Source organism: Macrosteles quadrilineatus, unplaced genomic scaffold, assembly GCF_028750875.1.
Source record: "Macrosteles quadrilineatus isolate MER2022 unplaced genomic scaffold, UCM_ALF_1.0 Scaffold_2__2_contigs__length_208266976, whole genome shotgun sequence".
In the NCBI taxonomy this organism is placed as follows: domain Eukaryota; kingdom Metazoa; phylum Arthropoda; class Insecta; order Hemiptera; family Cicadellidae; genus Macrosteles; species Macrosteles quadrilineatus.
Window position 1 is genome coordinate 24,852,423 of NW_026542595.1, and position 18,140 is coordinate 24,870,562.

General features: G+C 38.3%; 1 protein-coding gene and 1 long non-coding RNA gene across 2 annotated transcripts in view; one reads left to right on the forward strand and one right to left on the reverse strand.

Annotated features, from left to right (window-relative positions):
* LOC128987995 (RNA transcription, translation and transport factor protein) overlaps window positions 1–4,473 on the forward strand; it is a 49,297-nt gene extending 44,824 nt beyond the window's left edge. The window contains exon 5 of the mRNA XM_054409158.1: window positions 4,203–4,473. Coding sequence (XP_054265133.1) covers window positions 4,203–4,406 — 204 coding nt within the window. The 3' untranslated portion in view covers window positions 4,407–4,473. The remainder of the gene's footprint in view (window positions 1–4,202) is intronic.
* A 228-nt stretch (window positions 4,474–4,701) lies between these two features.
* On the reverse strand, window positions 4,702–6,964 carry LOC128987628 (uncharacterized). The gene is made up of 2 exons (XR_008490259.1): window positions 6,502–6,964; window positions 4,702–4,846 (listed from the first exon to the last, which is right to left on the reverse strand). It is a non-coding gene; the product is annotated as an uncharacterized LOC128987628 (long non-coding RNA).
* Between the last annotated feature and the right edge of the window lie 11,176 nt (window positions 6,965–18,140).

An 18,140-nucleotide genomic window follows, 5' to 3' on the forward strand; every position in this document is an offset into this window, starting at 1 on the left:
TAATCTTACTACCGGTACTTGAACTTATCATAGTCAAGGCATTATTAATAAATGTCAAACTTGTTGACTTTGTTAACGGTTTATTTAATCTCTTGGCTTTAATTTTAGTTTCAAACATTAATTGTTTGGTATCGTTGGAAAGGGCATAAAATTATCTACAACTTTTGTAATGGGTAGTTATTTCATTCTATAAGCGTTTAACAAGTTATGAGGAAACATTAAAAAACAATGACATTAAAAACCACGTTTTTTAATATTGTGAGATAAATATTAAGTTGACAACAAAAGTGTAAATACAAAAAACATTTCCTGTAAAATTATCTTTCAAACAAAAAAAGAATCACCCCGATCCGTTAAACGGTATGCGAAATATACGCATTTAAAAATTGCCCAAGCCGCCATTTTGATGACGTCATAGCTCGAAAACGAAACAGGCGCGGACTTGACACCCGAGTGGAAAACACTTCCTAAGACACCTATATTGAAATGCAAAAGCAAAATTCTCTATACACGACATGCACACAGAACCCTAGTCATGTCCAGGACTAAATCTTTCCCGGACCGTACACCACTTTCAGTGTTTTTTTACGGTTTATTCAATCTCTTTGCTTTATTTTTAGGTCCAATCACATATTGTTTGGTATCATTGGAAAGGGTATAGAATTATCTGAAACTTTTGCCACTGGTGGTATTTGATTTTATCAGCGGTTAAGAAATTATAAGCAAAACAATAAATATAATAACAATAAAAACGACGTTTTTAAATATTGTGCGGTGAATATTAAGTTTACAACAAATGTGTAAATACAAAAAAGATAGTTTGTAAAAATATCTTTCAAACAAAAAAAGAATCATACCGATCCGTTAAACGGTTTGCGAAATATACGCATTTAAAAATTGCCGAGCCGCCATCTTTATGACGTCATAGCTCGAAAATGTACCAGGTGCGAACTTGACACCCGAGTGGAAAACACTTCCTAAGACACCTATATTGAAATGCAAAAGCAAAATTCTCTATACACGACATGCACACAGAACCCTAGTCAGGTCCTGGACTACTAATGAATATTACAAATATAAATATTTGTTTCCAAAAAGCTAATAAGTTTCTTTTTATAAACAGCTGTTTTTTGATTTAAATTTGTTCTATGTATTTCTCATGGGGAAAACCCGACCTTTGAGAGGGCCTCACGCCCTTAAGAGTAGGAATTTTAAAATTCTAAAACCTTATTGCAAAACTACATATTGAGACGAACCTTTTGACACCTTAAACGTTGAAATTGGTCCACAAATAAGGGAGGAGTTGTGTTAACAAAAAACGGCTTCACGTATTATATATATAGATTGTCAAATTGTCATACATGTTTTCAATAATTTAACATACTTTCAATTGTGTAATATAATACAAAATGATACAAAGAAGAAGGGCACGTTGCCAATACGAGCAGTGTCAATATTTTACTAAATTAATAGATAGTTTACAGCAACTGGATTAAATTTGTTATTAATACTTTAATACTTTTCTGGATTAAATCTATATAATTAATACGCTACATGAAAATTTGTCGGTTGAACTCCTCCGCCATTTCTTAACCGATTTTATCCATTGACGTCTCATTGGAAAGAGCGTGTCACGTAGATTTGCAAACTGGCCTTACATTTTTGAAAATAAGTCTCTTGGGCTCTGCCCCAGTGGCTTTGAAAGTTCCCATGTTATCCTTATGAAGAACATAATTGTTTACATTTTGATCAGCTGTATAATTGCTGTCAATTGCTGTTATTTATTTTTCAATCCAATGAAATGCATTGAGAACATTTATTTACTATTTGAGTTTGTGTAAACATAACCCCCAAGACGGATCGTGTTAGTATGGTTGTATCTAAAATTGGTGTATTTATCGTTGTTTTGTGTACCTATAATTTGTTTATTTGTTGTTTTTTTTTTCTTATATATGCCTCCGACGTGACGAAAACGAAACATGGACAGGAGGCGTAATCGTGATAACGACCGTAGCTACAGAACAGTGGCGCGTAATAGGCTTAACTCATCACAGTCAGCACCTGACCCTGGACAATCTCAACTATTAGGTTAAAAATGCGCCCTAACACTACTTTTCGTTCTTAATTGGCCCTCTATCAATGACCTGTGTTGCCTGTACAGCGAGGCATTTAGAGAAGGAGAAAACCGGCCGGAATGCTTTAGGTTTATCAATAACGAAGATAAACATGGTCTGAGTTACACACCGGTAATCTTTGTGTTGACTCTTTTAAACTCATTGTAAATATGACTGTTATTCGTTTTGAAATAACTCCTGTAATACTTTGCAATTGCTCGAATTCGAGCAACATGTTTGAACTAAACAGCAACAAAAAACTGTGATACGCAATGAGAAATGTTTACAGTTATGTTTTTTTTTTTTTATGTCATGAATAATTTGTGACTTTTTGTGAATTTGTAATAATTTATTTTCCTTTATTGTTCAGGTGAAGTGGTAGAGCATTATGGCTATGGTAGATGAGTAATACCATAGTATACCGTCAAATCAAAGAAGAAAATTGTATCAAACTTTGTCCTCCCCCGTTGCAAACACAATGCTTGAGTATAACTGCAATAATAATTTTAAACTTATATGCCAACCCCGTAAGAAGGATTTGCTCAAAGTAATGATTTTTCAGAACCGACAGCATTGCTTTGGATTCTGCGAATAGCCATCATCAAAACATCAGACTGAATAACTGGTTTGAAATGTTATATTATCTCCATGGTTATATTCTCCATTATTATGGAGAATATTGTAAAATGTTGTAGTTTGCTTTTTTATGGATATATTTCGATCAAACTTGGCGGACTTATTTATTTCATACTAAGCTATTAATATTTTAATAAAAACACACTGTATTAGTTTCTCTGTAACAGCTAACCTAGGTACTCGTTAAACATAAATGTTAATTTAATAGATTAATTGAAAATCAATCCAGGCAAATAGAAATTTGCTTAGTCGGCAGGTGTAGCGTAATCAAAAGATTATTGTAGAAATAATAAAGTGGACTGTATATGGGTTATTAATTTAATTTTTACAACAGAAAATAATTATGGACTTTTGGTTGAATTTTTAACACTGAACTATAATTATGTTACCACTTTGACGTTATTAAGGTCTTGAAAGAAGATCTGGTCGAATGTTGTCTCTAGTCGAGAAGATATGAAACATATCATGATGTCCAAATGTTCTCACAGTACACAGAATTTAGAGTCAAATTAAAAAGGGTTTATTTAATGCACACAAAAGGAAAAGGTAAATGAAACAAGTCAAATTAAAGGAGAGAGAAATTAATGATGTTACACAAAGAAACGATATTACGAGAAAAATTGCACTTTTTGAACCAGAATGTTTACATTTTCAAATTTTTATTATTGTATTGTTGTTGACATGTGGGGATTATTTTAATATGCTCTCTCTCTCTCACACACATGTTATCAGCTGGCCTTTTAAATACTGAACAGCAGGTTTGCTGCAGCTGGGCATTTACCGTCTCGTGAGTAACAGGATAAGCGTAAACATATATTACACCAGTGGTACGCGTACCACCAATTGGGAACCGCTGCCTTAGGGAGTAAAAATCAGCTGTTGTGAACTCAGTTGTAAATTTAGATTGTAAACAATCGCATGTATCATAAGTATGTATTGATTGTTGGTTATTGTTGCCTTATTGTAAATAGTTTGACATATTGATAGTATAATGTAGCCTACACTAACACAATCTTAATAGATGAAACGATTGAATCGGTTACCAAACAACTGCTTGTTTCCATTAGCAAATTAATTTGAAAACCAGTTAGAAGTAGTTTTGGGAGGTTACTTTAAATGAAAACTATTTAGCTTTGTAACATAGTTTGTTTAAATGATGGTGCAACACTAGGCCTACGAAAAATATGGTACATCACACGGGCAAAAAGGGTCTTTTCAACCCTCGCTCATTTTCTGACCTCGGGTCGAAAAGCGTTACTTTAGGCCCTAGTTATGAAATATACTATTTATTTATTATGGGATGTTTTTAAATTTTAGTCACTAACAAGACTACAAGATCGCACCACTCATCCTTCACTCATATTTGGGTTAAAATATGCATAGTGGCGTCCCCATATTAAATAATTGATAATAATACCTCAAATAACATTCTTTTTACTTTTGTTCTTGCAGGGAAAGCCATATCCTATCCTGGAAGCAGATCTAGGGTTTGATACCGGTGATTATGTGATGAACCAGGCTGCCAAGGTACTGCGGCTACTCTACATCCATGATCTACGTTCACTACAGACTGAGATCAATGAATGCATTGTTGCTGTACAGAATCTCACTGCTAACCCCAAGACAGACACCAAACTTGGAAAAGTTGGTTTCTAGAACAGTTCAGTACAGATTTTTTTTCTTCATATTTATTTGTAAATAAATAATAATTCAATCAAAATTAGTCCTTAGTATTTTTTACATTCTCACCCTATAGCCTACATCTTCCTGTTGCGAAGCACGGGTACAGAAGCTAGTGCAACTAAAAAGTTGATCTGTTTTATCAGGTCTATACCTAAGTTACACTTCTATATAGGCCTACAGTAGGCCTACCTTATTTTTATCAACTTTAATAGCTCTATTTAAATCAATAATTAAAAGTCAGAATGAAGTAAAAATAAAAAGGCTATCATTAAATTTTTTTATTATTTATTTGCAAAAGTTTACATCAATGTATAATGCATAGCATATATTTATGTTATACCTTACATGTGGTTAATGTAGAGAATCAAATGGAGGAAGATCAAGAAGTCTGGCCCCACCAAGGCCTATAGTACCTGAAAATGTTGATTGGAATCAGTAAATGCTCCTCAAACAACATTGAGAGACTGGGGGGAGGTAAACTGCTCCCCTTGGCTGGTGCGCCAGTGAGGCCATGGTACAAAATGTTTACTTAGACTGTACTCTTTCTTACCTGACCTAATCCCGACGTGCTTAGAGAAATCAAAGAATGAATCACTACTGAAGCATTTATGTATGGTGCAAGTCATGTGTCCTCGGAACCGAGGCCAGTCCGGATAACAATTTTTCCGGTTAAACTTATGTCCCTAAAAACTCGTTAAAACAGAACGTTTACTGTGATATTCTAAGTTACTTAAATTTAGGAGAGCATTGTATTTAGACACGTGATCACTGGTCTCAAATCTTTCCCACGAGAACAGTTATTTTAGTACCACACACTTCCTGACGATCTAGTCCGGTTAACCCTCCGAGTTTTATGTGTCGTAAAATCGACACATAACACACTTTGTGTAGTGTTTTGTGTCGATTTTTCGACTCACAAACACTGTTTACGGCGAAGGCTCTATGACTGACAAAATCGGATTGAACTGGATCGAGTTAGGTATCGTTTTATTTGGCATATTCTAAGCTTTCTCCCGAGGTCTGTCTCTAAGCGCTTTTTTTTTTCTCGAGCCGATCATAATTGTAGCAGACAGCTGACGTGCGTATTTGTAAACAGCTTGGTTAACCTCGCACCGATGACTGATGTGTTTTATTACGTTTGTCATTGTTATAGTGTTATAAATCAAAAGTAGTGATATACGTGGTGCATTATAAGAAGATTTAAGTGATTTTGAAGGGCTGGTTGATGATCCTGAAGAAGTAGGTAGTGATATTGATGTAAATTATCAGCCAGATTCCTAGCTATGGTTAGGCTATGCATTCTTAGCTAAACGCTATGTACCGAAATCTGTTTTTTGCCCATAACTTATTTATTTGCAAATCTACTTCCTTATATTATTATATTTTTGGAATCCTCATAAAATTCTGAACAAATTGGCTATTTTAAAATATTTTTAGACCTATAAATTGTAACAATTTATTGAGCGCAAACATAAATTTTTTTTGTTTATTTTATAATTTTTGAAAAATGTTAACCCCACAAAAATTGTTGAACATTTTTTTTTGTAATGTTTTATATGTTACCTACATTGAAGCCCATAATTTTCCAAACAAAATGATATATAAAACAGTATACTTTACATCGTTTTTAAGTTTCTAAGATACAGTTTAATAAAACCCTGTGATTTTGCAATAAATGGGCGAACATTAAGACCAAAACTAGAGACACTTGGAGGGTTAAACCAATGTGCTGATAAAAACTTTCCTGTTAAAGAGATGTCATTTCCGCCGAGTGTAGTCCGGTTAAAAGGTGTCCGGATTAGAGGGAGTCTACTGTATGTAAGTTGCTGTTGTCAGGTCAAAGCCGCTGATAAGCCTACAAGCCAAACAATCTCTTTGCCGGTTTATAACAACTGAATTCTGTTCCATAAGTTATTGTGGCCCGGATCCAGGTCCTACCTTGAGACTTAAGTGTAAAATAAGTAGCTTATTCCCTAAGGTGGGTAGGGGAAATCCACTCAATAGGCCAACCTAAAAAGGCAGAGAAAATAAAATAAAGGAAAATGCAGATGTCCGTTGAGGAACTTACCAATAGCAACAGAGAGTATGAGAGACCGACCATAACCTTTTTTCATGTTAAATGTTTGTTTAGCAACATAAGCACCAGCACCTGTCAGGCCAAATCCGCTGATAAGCCTACAAGCCAAACAATCTCTTGGCCGGTTTGTGACAACTGATTTCTGTTCTATCATTTTTAATCCCAACAAAGATAAAGGATGGCTAACCACAATTTCACAATAATGAACTGTCAGTCATCAGTGAGTGACGATTATTAATTTACGTCTTTCTTTATTTCCTAATTGAATGATAAATAATTCTCTGATAAGTCGATAAGTGAGGTTATGTTATGGTATTGGCAATTCATTTTGTTTGTTCTTCTGTCTGGGATTGTTTTTTACTCTTTTCTGTCAGTGTTGCCAACGAAAACAGTCTTTAGATTGATTTTGAGCTTGAGCTGATAAGAACGCCTCCGATGGTGAGGACTGACTCACGGCCGCCTTTAACTCCAGGCCGCGGTCTTCGACGTGGCAACGTCGCAAGTGGTGTTGTAACTTGTAACAGCTGTTTTGTTTGGAAGCAGCTAATGGTATTTGTGTATTTACGAAAGATTGGTTACTGGACTATGACTATTGACTCCGCTTAAAATGTACAGATCTAGATTTTTAATTCATATTGTTTCGCTTTTCAATTACGTATGTTTTATTTTCAATATTTTAATAAATTTATGTTCATAAATTTAAATTGAAACCAATAATGTGCGAATTAATGAGCTGATGTCACCTGTCTGCCATGTTATCTTATGGGACGTCTGTCACTAAACAACACCACTTGCGATGTTGCCAATTCTACCAGGCCATGGCCTGTAGTTAAAGGTGGCCGTGACTGACTTCATGGACAACGTCCGCGAGCTCCGCAAGTGTATCGATCCCGATCGAGGTCTGCAGCCTTTTGTGTTACCAAGATGGCTTGTGATGCTGAAGGAAGACGGCTAAGCCACTGAAACCTCAGTAGTGGATCAGGTACCATGGTTCCAGCTAGAGTAGAGTACGCATGTGCCTCAGGAACTGTGATGGTATCCGATCAACTAACTCTTCTCGTTCCAAAAGTTGTTTCGTCTTCCGTTCCTGGGTCAAGGTAAACCGTTTTATAAGTTATTTTTTTTAAATTAATGTACTTTTCTTCTGCTGGAGGGTTGGTGAGGATATTCCTCACTTCTGCTGCGTATTTCGCATCTAGGTTACCACAGACGTAATAGAACTTAAAAACTTTTGTTAAATACAAATTAATTTACAGGAAAGTACCAGAATAAGGCAATACACCAGCTACACATCCGACCTGTATCGTGCACATTATTGGAACGGTCCAAATGTCAGTCACATTGGGCGAGGGCCGAGGACAGTCGGCAGCGTTCTAAGATACGCTCGTGTAGTCAATGCTCTTGCGTTCAATCCGCTGCCCGCTGCTAATTAATTGTCGGCTTCGTGTAGTCCTAGACATTTTTGATCGTACTATCGGCGTTTTCATACGCTCGTGTAGTCCAGCTTTCATGGAACGTCTGGCTTTAGAGTTCTTGGAGGCTAGCAGCCATCTTGGATAATTTTAAACAGTTGCTTAAGAGTTAATTATCGCCCAACAATATTTTTTTAAACACTTAAGTGATTATAATTTAAATATCTAATAAACTATTGGATTAGAAATTGCCTCTATAGTTTTGAATTGTTTTCCAAGGGAGTCGATGGAAACCAACGGCCATCTTGGATTTGCCCACCATTAGAGCAATGATGTTAGTTTCGTTAATCAGCCGCTAAAGAGTGATTTACCATCTTAAATTTTTTTTTTTTTTTCAAAAACCAAAGTGATTGTAAGTAATTTAAATAGGTATCTAGTATACTAACTGTGGGATTAGAAATTCGCATTGTAGTATTTTTATTGTTTTATGAGTTAAAATGTATAGGTTCCAAGGACTCTTAAATAGCACTACTTGCGACGTTGTCAATTCTACCAGGCCGCGTTCTTCTGGGGCCCTATTTTTTTAAATATGTAGTAGACTGTTGACTCGATCCTTTCCAATAGTTTCGTATTTTTCAAGCGATTGACAGTTGACTTATCCAACTAAAACTACTCCACCTGTTGAGCTGCTGAGTGAACGGTTGAGTCAATGCCCTACTAGAAAAACAAAAAAGTTTTCCCAGTGGGGCTTTGGTCACGGCAGCCTTTAACTCCAGGCCGCGGCCTTCGAAGTGGCAACGTCGCAAGTGGTGTTGTAACAGCTGTTCTGTTTGGAAGCAGCTAATGGTAATGGTATTTGTGTATTTTCGAAAGATTCGTTACTGGCATCGATCTCTATTAATAATAGAGTTCGATAGTTACTGGACTATGACAATATTGACTCCGCTTAAAATGTACGGATACAGATTTTTAATTCATATTGTTTCGGTTTTCAATTCTGTATGTTTTATTTTCAATATTTTAATAAATTTATGTTAATTAAATTTAAATTTATATCAATAAAGTGCAAATTAATGAGCTGATGTCACCTGTCTGCCATTTTATCTTATGGGACGTCTGTCACTAAACAACACCACTTGCGACTTTGCCAATTCTACTAGGCCGAGGCCCATGGTGTAAGGAAAAAACATAGGTGTGCTATTCCCACATATTCTGACGTCACTCGGATTGCAAACAAAAGATCACATGATTGTAACTGTCAAATTAGTATTATTATTATAAAAACAATAACAATCAAATCAAAACAAATACATACTAATTTGACGGTTACAATCATGTGATCTAGCACACCTATGTTTTTTCCTATGTCGGCCACCATGGCCGCGAGGCCTGTAGTTAGAGCGGCCGTGCCTTGGTTGAGTGCATTTTCTTCTTCGTCTCTCGGCAAAAAGTGATCTATTCGAGTTTACGCCATATTGATTGTCTTGTTTATAAACTGTGATTAGAGGTTATGTGTATTTGTTGTCATGTCACCCAATAATTTATTCTATTGTTTTTCTGTACCTATAATAAATTGTATTTACTGTGCCAAAACTAGACTATCCAGGGTTGTATTCATGTTGGGGTGTTTCAAATAGACTTTTTTTAATAGAGGGCCAGGCTGTAAGTACCATGGGATTGCAGCGAAGCTAGAACAGCTTATTTTGCACCCTCATTCTCAGGTCCTCATTCTTTCTCCACATTTCCTACATAAGAGGCTTTCAACTTGAATTCCCATCTTGTGTAAATGTCCACGGAATACCCAATGGCCGCTAATAAAGCCAACCACCTTCCGCAGGGTCTTCCTACTCAGCCCAAGGGCATCTGCCGCTATCGCACCTGTAGGTGCCTTCAGCATTTATAGCTGAAGTTTTATAGCTGAATCTAATTTAGTTATACTCAACAAGGGATCCAAACCAACCTTTAGACAGATGAGAGGGGTGGTACTAAGGGAAGAGGTTTTGGACATAGCCTTGGCCAGTAGTTATGCGGTGACAATTAAAGGTAAAATGGGGGGTATCTGATGATCACTCAGCGTCAGATCACAGTTACATTGAATTCACTATAGATTCGATCTGTACAAAAGAGACCTATAGGAACGTGAGAAGGATAGACTAGAACCAGTATCGAGAGGTGCTAGGAGACAGACTAAGACAATTAAAAGACACAGAAGGGCATGGGGTGGAGAGTATGGCGAATTCTCTAAATGCGGCCATACTAAGCTCATACCAAGAAGCGTGCCCGGAGACTGTAAAGAACATGTCCAGGCAAGCCTGTTGGTGGAATAGTGGGTTAGAAGCTCTGAGGAGGAAGGTTCGCAGACTGTATAATGTAGCAAAGCGTACAGGAAATTGGAACAACTACTTAAAGATGCTCACTGTTTACAATAGGACAATTAGAAGAGCTAAGAAAGAGTCATAGAGAGAATTCTGTCAGAACATGGAGAGTGTTTCTGAATGTGCAAAGCTTCAAAGAGTACTAACTCGAGGTCAGTCTAATCCTTTAGAAACAATGCTTAAGGCGGATGGCACATATACAGACGGCCCAGAAGAAGTGCTGGAGAGCCTTTTGAGCGCTCACTTCCCAGGATCCTTGCAACCGCAAAGCATAGTCCAGGAGGAGATAGAAAGAGAGGCTAGGGTGCGGACGGCAAGGGAAGATTGGGCTTGCGCTAGGGCTGTGATTACCTTTAACGGTATTAAATGGGCTCTTAGGGCATTTCAACCATTTAAAGCTCCTGGTACCGATGGCATCTATCCTGGGTTTTTGTAGGAAGGTGGGGACCAGTTGATACTCCAGTTGGTGCGTCTTTTCAGGACCAGCTTAGCCAGTGGAGTTAAACAAGACTACAAGATCGCGCCACTCATCCTACACTCATCTCCATTCATACTTGGCTTAAAATACCTACTTTGTATGGTCGCCATTTCATAGAACAGTATTAACAGTACAGTATTAACAGTATTACCAGTAGCATGGAGGGCCTCAAGGGTGGTATTCATTCCGTAGCCTGGAAGGGACACATATGCTGTGTCCAAGGCTTTCAGACCAATCAGCCTTACATAGTTTCTCCTGAAGACCATGGAGAAATTAGTGGATAGACGAATAAAGGATAGGGTCCTGGTAAGCCGTCCTTTGCATCCGAACCAACATGCCTTTCAGAAAAGGAAAGTCATGCGAAACAGCCCTGCATGTGCTGGTTAGCAAGATTGAAAGTGCTATCTCGAATAAGGAAATAGCGGTGGCTGCATTTCTTGATATAGAAGGAGCTTTTGACAACACTAGTACTCGCTCTATTGTGTCAAAGCTGGTGTCAAGAAATGTGGAAAGCACTGTAGTGAGGTGGATAGGCAACATGCTCGAAAGTAGGAGAGCGCAAGCTTCTCTGTGTGGGACGGTGAGAGGGGTCAAGGCCCAAAGAGGGTGCCCACAGGGTGGCGTCTTGTCACCAAATCTGTGAAACCTGGTGGTCGACGATCTCCTGTCCGAGCTCAATGCACAGGGCATGTACGCTCAAGGATATGCTGACGATATTGTTGTACTAATAAGAGGAAAATTTAGGAACACTTGCCTGGAACTTATGCAGAGGGCATTGTCCATAGTAGAGAGGTGGTGTAACCAGGAAGGTCTGAGGGTCAATCCAATGAAGACTGTAATGGTACCATTTAAAAGGAAGAGAAATGTTGATATCGCTAGAGTACCAACTCTCTTCGGTAATCAGATCCAGGTTAAGAGGGAGTTAAAGTACCTAGGAAAAATGCTGGACGACAAGCCCACCTGGAACAGCCATTTGGCACATATAACGCAACGCTCTCAGATCACACTTATGGTGATGAGACGGGTAGTTGGGAAGACCTGGGGTCTAAGCCCACAAATGACTAACTGGCTATACACTAGGGCTGCAAGACCGATGTTGGTGTATGGCTCAGTGGTCTGGTGGACCAAGGTAATGCAAACTACCGCTGTAAAGAGACTACAAAAGATCCAGCGAGTGGCATGCCTTAACATCACAGGAGCCATGAGAGGCACTCCATCTGCAGCCCTGGAAGTAGTGCTAAACCTGCCACCTCTCGACATCATTGTGAAAGGAGAGGCGAGGATGGCAGCCTACAGAATGGCTTGCAGTGGCAACTGGAAGTATAATGCCTCCAGTGAGCACACAAGAATTGTAGACAAGGTGCAGATGAACAACTTGGAAATGCTACCAGACAGGATGGTGAAGATCACAGATCTAGAAAAACCATACAATGTCAAATTTGTTGACAGGGATGCCTGGGACAAGGGTGAACCTGAATACATGAAAAGGGGAATCACTTGGTATACGGATGGCTCGAAAAGCCAACGGGCACGGGGGCTGGAATATATGGAGTCAGACCCAAGGCGCAGTTCTGCGTAAGCCTGGGAAAAATGGCCACTGTATTCCAGGCAGAAGTTGTTGCCCTGTCTGAGTGTGCGAGAGTGTGTTTGAAGCGCGGTCTCATAGGCCACACTGTATACATAAACTCAGACAGCAAAGCAGCACTAATGGCACTTGACAGTTTTGACTTTACACCTCCAAGGCTGTATGGGACTGTCATCAAGCCATGAAAGCCCTGGGAAAAAACAACAGGATCATCCTTAGTTGGGTTCCAGGGCACAAAGGTATTGCTGGCAATGAGGGAGCTGACAAGTGGGCAAACAAAGGAGCTGAAAGCCCGCTCATGGGTCCAGAGCCGACGTGTGGCATTGCTTACAGCACAGCACGGAGAGCTGTTCGCCAGTGGATGGTCATAGAACATCGAAGGAACTGGGAAATAACAGAAGGAAATGTACAGTCAGAGAGAGTTTTATAGTAAAAAAGCTTCCATACATAATTTTATTTCTAATACTTAAACATGGCTAGGCACTTTTAATTATTTGCAATCACTAAGACATAACCTCGATTTTTACGGACGGAGCCGGCAGTTTACTTTTGTTTCTCAAAATATGGCAGATTAGCTGAAAAAAAGTATCCAGAATGTAGCGAGAGGTTAGATTGTTAGCTCCACTCTGCACTGTGATTGGTTCAAAATGACGTCATCTGTATTAGTATTTCGTATAGTGTTAGTATTGCCGCTTTCATTTCGGCATGGATAAAACATAGTCCCTTAGTGGATTTCCCATCCCATCCCATGCTGAAGCTGAAGCCAATTTTATTGTTAGTTCTGTCCGGTTTTCTGTAGATGTCGTGTTTTGTTTACGATTTCCTTGTATACCGGTAGAATTCGGTTAAGTGTCTCACAGTATCGTATATAGAGTCTAGATCAAATTTAAACATCTTACTAATATTATAAATCTGAAAGTTTGTGAGTTTGTGTGTATGTTTGTGTGTGTGTTTGTGTGTGTGTTTGTTGCTCAATCACGCATAAACTATTGGACGGATTGGGCTGAAATTTGGCATGATGATAGCTCACATTCCCGATTAGCATTAAAGCATATTCTTATCTCAAAAACCCTTTCGGGCTCCGCCCCAGTGGCTCTGTAGTTCCCCATGTTAATCTTATCTATATATATAAAAGGCAAAGCCCTCACTGACTCACTCACTCACTCACTCATCACTAATTCTCCCACTTCCCATTTACCTAGGAGGCTGAAATTTGGTACACTGATTCTTTAGGCATTAAATAGGAAAACTAAGTTGTTTTTATTCTGATCGGACTCTCGGGCTCCGCCCCAGTGGCTCTGGAGTTTCCCATGTTAATCTTATGAGTACTTATATTTTAATGGAATTAATGAATCTTAACAGCTGTTTCAATTAAACAAGTTGGTTCTGTTCTATGATGTTCAATAGCATTAAAGTTACAAGGATTACCAACAGGGTGCAGCACTATTATGTCTTTTACATTTATGGCAACAGCTAATTTGTAACCAAAAGGTGAGTGAGCGTAGCGAACGAACTTCAACCTGGAGGCGAGTTAGCGTAGCGAACGAGCTAACCTGAAGGCAAGTGAGCGCAGCGAACGAGCTCCAACCTAAAAGTGAGTGAGAATAGCGAACGAACTTCAACCAGGACGTGATTGAGCCATGCGAACGAGCTCACTTATAAAGTTAAACGGGGCAAAGCCCGCAGGTACAGCTAGTTTTTCATATATAAAAGGAATTAATGAATCTTAACAGCTGTTTCAATTAAACAAGTTTTGTTCTGTTCTATGATGTTCAATAGCATAAAAGTTACAAGGATTACCAACAGGGTGCAGCACTATTATTTTTTTTTTTGTTTTTATTTATGACAACAGCTAATTTCCAACCAAAAGGTGAGTGAGCGTAGCGAACGAACTTCAACCTGGAGGCGAGTTAGCGTAGCGAACGAGCTAACCCGAAGGCAAGTGAGCGCAGCGAACGAGCTCCAACCTAAAGGTGAGTGAGCGTAGCGAACGAACTTCAACCAGGACGTGAATGAGCCATGCGAATACTTATGAAGTTAAACGGGGCGAAGCCCGCGGGTACAGCTAGTAAATTATAAAAACACTTTAACATTATCATTGACTTTTGGATATCAGGATAGACAACTCATCTAAAACGAACGACCAGCTGTAAGACAATCTATCTATCTATAATATTAAAACGCAACAGGGTTTTTTATTTGACGATTCTGAATCAACCACTCGACGGATTTTGATGATTTTTGTGTTGAAAGATAGATAACTTTGAGAACTAGGGAATGTCAAAGCCATAATTTTAGTTTAGGGTCCCAGTTATTTAGAAATTAAGTTTTAATTTTTGAAAAGTCTAGCAGCCGACGCTAAGATTCTAAACTAGCTTTTGGTATAATATAATAATTTGCTTAACATAACAGCTGTAAACATTCAGCGTTTGTAACACAAGTTCAGCATTTGGATAAGATTAAAAGACATACCAAGGGTTGACTTATTTGTACTATGTGTAATGCTAATCATTGATACGTTCAAGCCTTTGATAAGAGGATGACGGATTATTTAAATATACAGTAAAATAGTAGGATGTTCAAATTATTCTTTCAAGTAATCTTTGTAATCTTCGATTTGTTTTATAGCAATACTAGCTGTACCCGCGGGCTTTGCCCCGTTTAACTTCATACGTGAGCTCGTTCGCATGGCTCAATCACGTCCTGGTTGAAGTTCGTTCGCTACGCTCACTCACCTTTAGGTTGGAGCTCGTTCGCTGCGCTCACTTGCCTTCAGGTTAGCTCGTTCGCTACGCTACCTCGCCTCCGGGTTGAAGTTCGTTCGCTACGCTCACTCACCTTTTGGTTTCAAATTAGCTGTTGTCAAATATTAAAAAAAAATAATAGTGCTGCACTCTGTTGGTAATCCTTGTAACTTTAATGCTATTGAACATCATAGAACAGAACCAACTTGTTTAATTGAAACAGCTGTAATGATTCATTAATTCCATTTAAATATGAGTACTCATTAGGTTAACATGGGAAACTCCAGAGCCACTGGGGCGGAGCCCGAGAGTCCGATCAGAATAAAAACCACTTAGTTTTCCTATTTAATGCCTAAAGAATCAGTGTACCAAATTTCAGCCTCCTAGGTAAGTGGGAAGTGGGAGAATTAGTGATGAGTGAGTGAGTCAGTCAGTCAGTCAGTCAGTCAGTCAGTGAGGGCTTTGCCTTTTATATATATAGATAATAATTTGTTTTAACTAACAGCTGGTTAAATATAAAAATGCTCTATAGAACTATGAGGTTATTTTATTTACTCTGATTTTGTCATTGATTATAGGAAATAAGTAAGATTAGTAGACCACCGATATAAGTAACACCATCGATGTATACAAGTCGAGGCTCTGTACACGAGTCTTAAAAAAGGATATGCAAATTATTTTACTGCTCAAATTTTTTAGGAAAGGGTAGGAAAATCACAATTTTTACATGTTTTAATTTATCTTGGTGGCATTTTGTTTACAATCAATGTTTTTGAATGCTTAAACTTTGTTTGGATTAGGCCCGGAAATATAGATGTCATAAAGAAGGAGATCAAGAAGCCTCAGGAATACGATTTTAAATTACCACCACAACCTCAGACGGGTTTTTTCCAAAGATATAGAGATGAATGACATGGATTGAACACAACGTCATCATTGACCTAGGATACTGAATTATACTAACCATCCTTTTATGAAATCTAAAAAAGTTGTTTAGCGTGTTTAATTGTGGTTACGTTTGGAGGCGCTGATTATTTTATTGTTGAATGAATATGGGGAATTACGTTTACATTGTTTCAACGAGGGTGGTTTAATTATCAAGAATATTAGAACTGACAACGGAATGGATAATAAACATAGACAATTAATTACGTAGCTTTACTAGTGTGTTTACGTTTAAAATTCCTTCAACATGTGACCAGTTCTTTTTTTCAAATGACTATTATTTTATTTTTGACTCAACTGTTTACAAAACAAACTATATGTTGTTGTTTTTACTTTTCTTTGTTTACACTTATTTATTTAACAATTGATGCAGTGAAATTGATATAAAGGATATGTGTGGACGATTCGTTTAATGATGTCAGGACACCAACGTTATAATTATGTGTACTGTGAATTTTATTGGATGTTTTCGTTTTTATTTTAGGGAGTTTCTATTCAGACCAGAGGCAGCTATGCGATGGAATTGTAAGGTGATATCGTTGACTAGGCCTATGCACTTCTCAATTGATAATTACTCTTTCTACTGTAAGCTGCAATAAAATGCATATTAACCTCTTTGACTATTAAACATGTGCCGATGGAGACCTGTGGGGGTGCGTGCGTTTGAAGGGACTTTACCTGGTCTCCATCGGCACTCCCGTTTTGCTAACACTGTAGTGGTTGAAATATGAACCACTCATGGAGTAATAACTGTCAACATTCTATTTTCTTCCTTATTTTTGTATATCAGTGTCAGTTGATCTGGCATAAAATTATTGTACTATATGGCTATAGATTTTAAAATACTGAAACTGAGACGAATGACGAATATAGATAGTTTGGTCTTTTTTTTTAATGGCAATCACAATTTTAATAACACAACCGTAATAGATCAAATAATTTAATCTTACTAAACACCTGCCCTTTTGCATTAGCAGAACTGAAAACAAGCTGGAAGTCGTTTTGAGAGGTTATCTTTACATAAAAATGATTTAATTTTCTAGCTTTGTTTTTGTTAATAAAGGCGGTGACACACTATCGATCTTTTCCCCGATCAAGACCCAGAACCGAGCAGGGAGAAGGGAGAAGGGAGATAAATATCAGCAAAATTTTACTCCGAACATTTCCCCGAACATGACCAAGACCAGACGAATTCTACCGAGCGCGGCAAAAGGAAGTTTGGAGAGAGATAGAGAGTGTGTGCGAGTGAGAGCGCGGAACTATCAATGCTAGCGCAGGCGGCCGCTCGGTGCGGCGCTCGCGACGATGTACGGGGCAAAAATGTACCGTGACACACTATCGTACATCGGACCGTACATCGGACCGATCTTTTCTTTGATCTTTCCCCAAAAAACCGCCTCCAGAGCGCTCGTCTCCCTGCTCGGCCTGATGTCTTGTTCGGCGTCTTGATCGGTGTACGGACTCGTGACACACTATCGAACATCCTCCCTTCGACCTCCCTTCTCCCTTCTCCCTGCTCGGTTCGGGGTCTTGTTCGGGGAAAAGATCGATAGTGTGTCACCGTCTTTAATGATGCAATATGACGAAAAATAGAGTTCACCTATCACCACACGGGCAAAAAGTGACTTTTTAAATACGCTCATTTTCCGACCTCGGCTTCGCCTCGATCGTAAAACTAAACCTCGGTCGGGTCAAAAAGAGTCACTTTAGGCTCTAGTGATGAAATATACTATTATTTATATTCCTGATCTATAAAAAAATTCAATACGTTCTTCCATTATTGAATTGCAGTTGATTGTTTACACTAACAATTTATTAGCTGATTAGACTGCCAGATTGAACCCATTTTTGCTTGTTTTCCTTGTAGTTTTATTATATTTTATGGGTTAGAACTTAGTAGCTAACACTATGTGCTAATATAGCTCGTTATTTTATTTCTAAAGTGCGATGAGCACGATTCGACGAATTGTAAATGCCGTACCTTTTGATAGTTTAATTAAGCAAAATCAAAAAGAAAAACTAGTTCTAAAACCTTTGAGATACGGTAAGAAAATATGGAAGGGGAGAGCAGAGGAGAGGCGAGAATTGAGA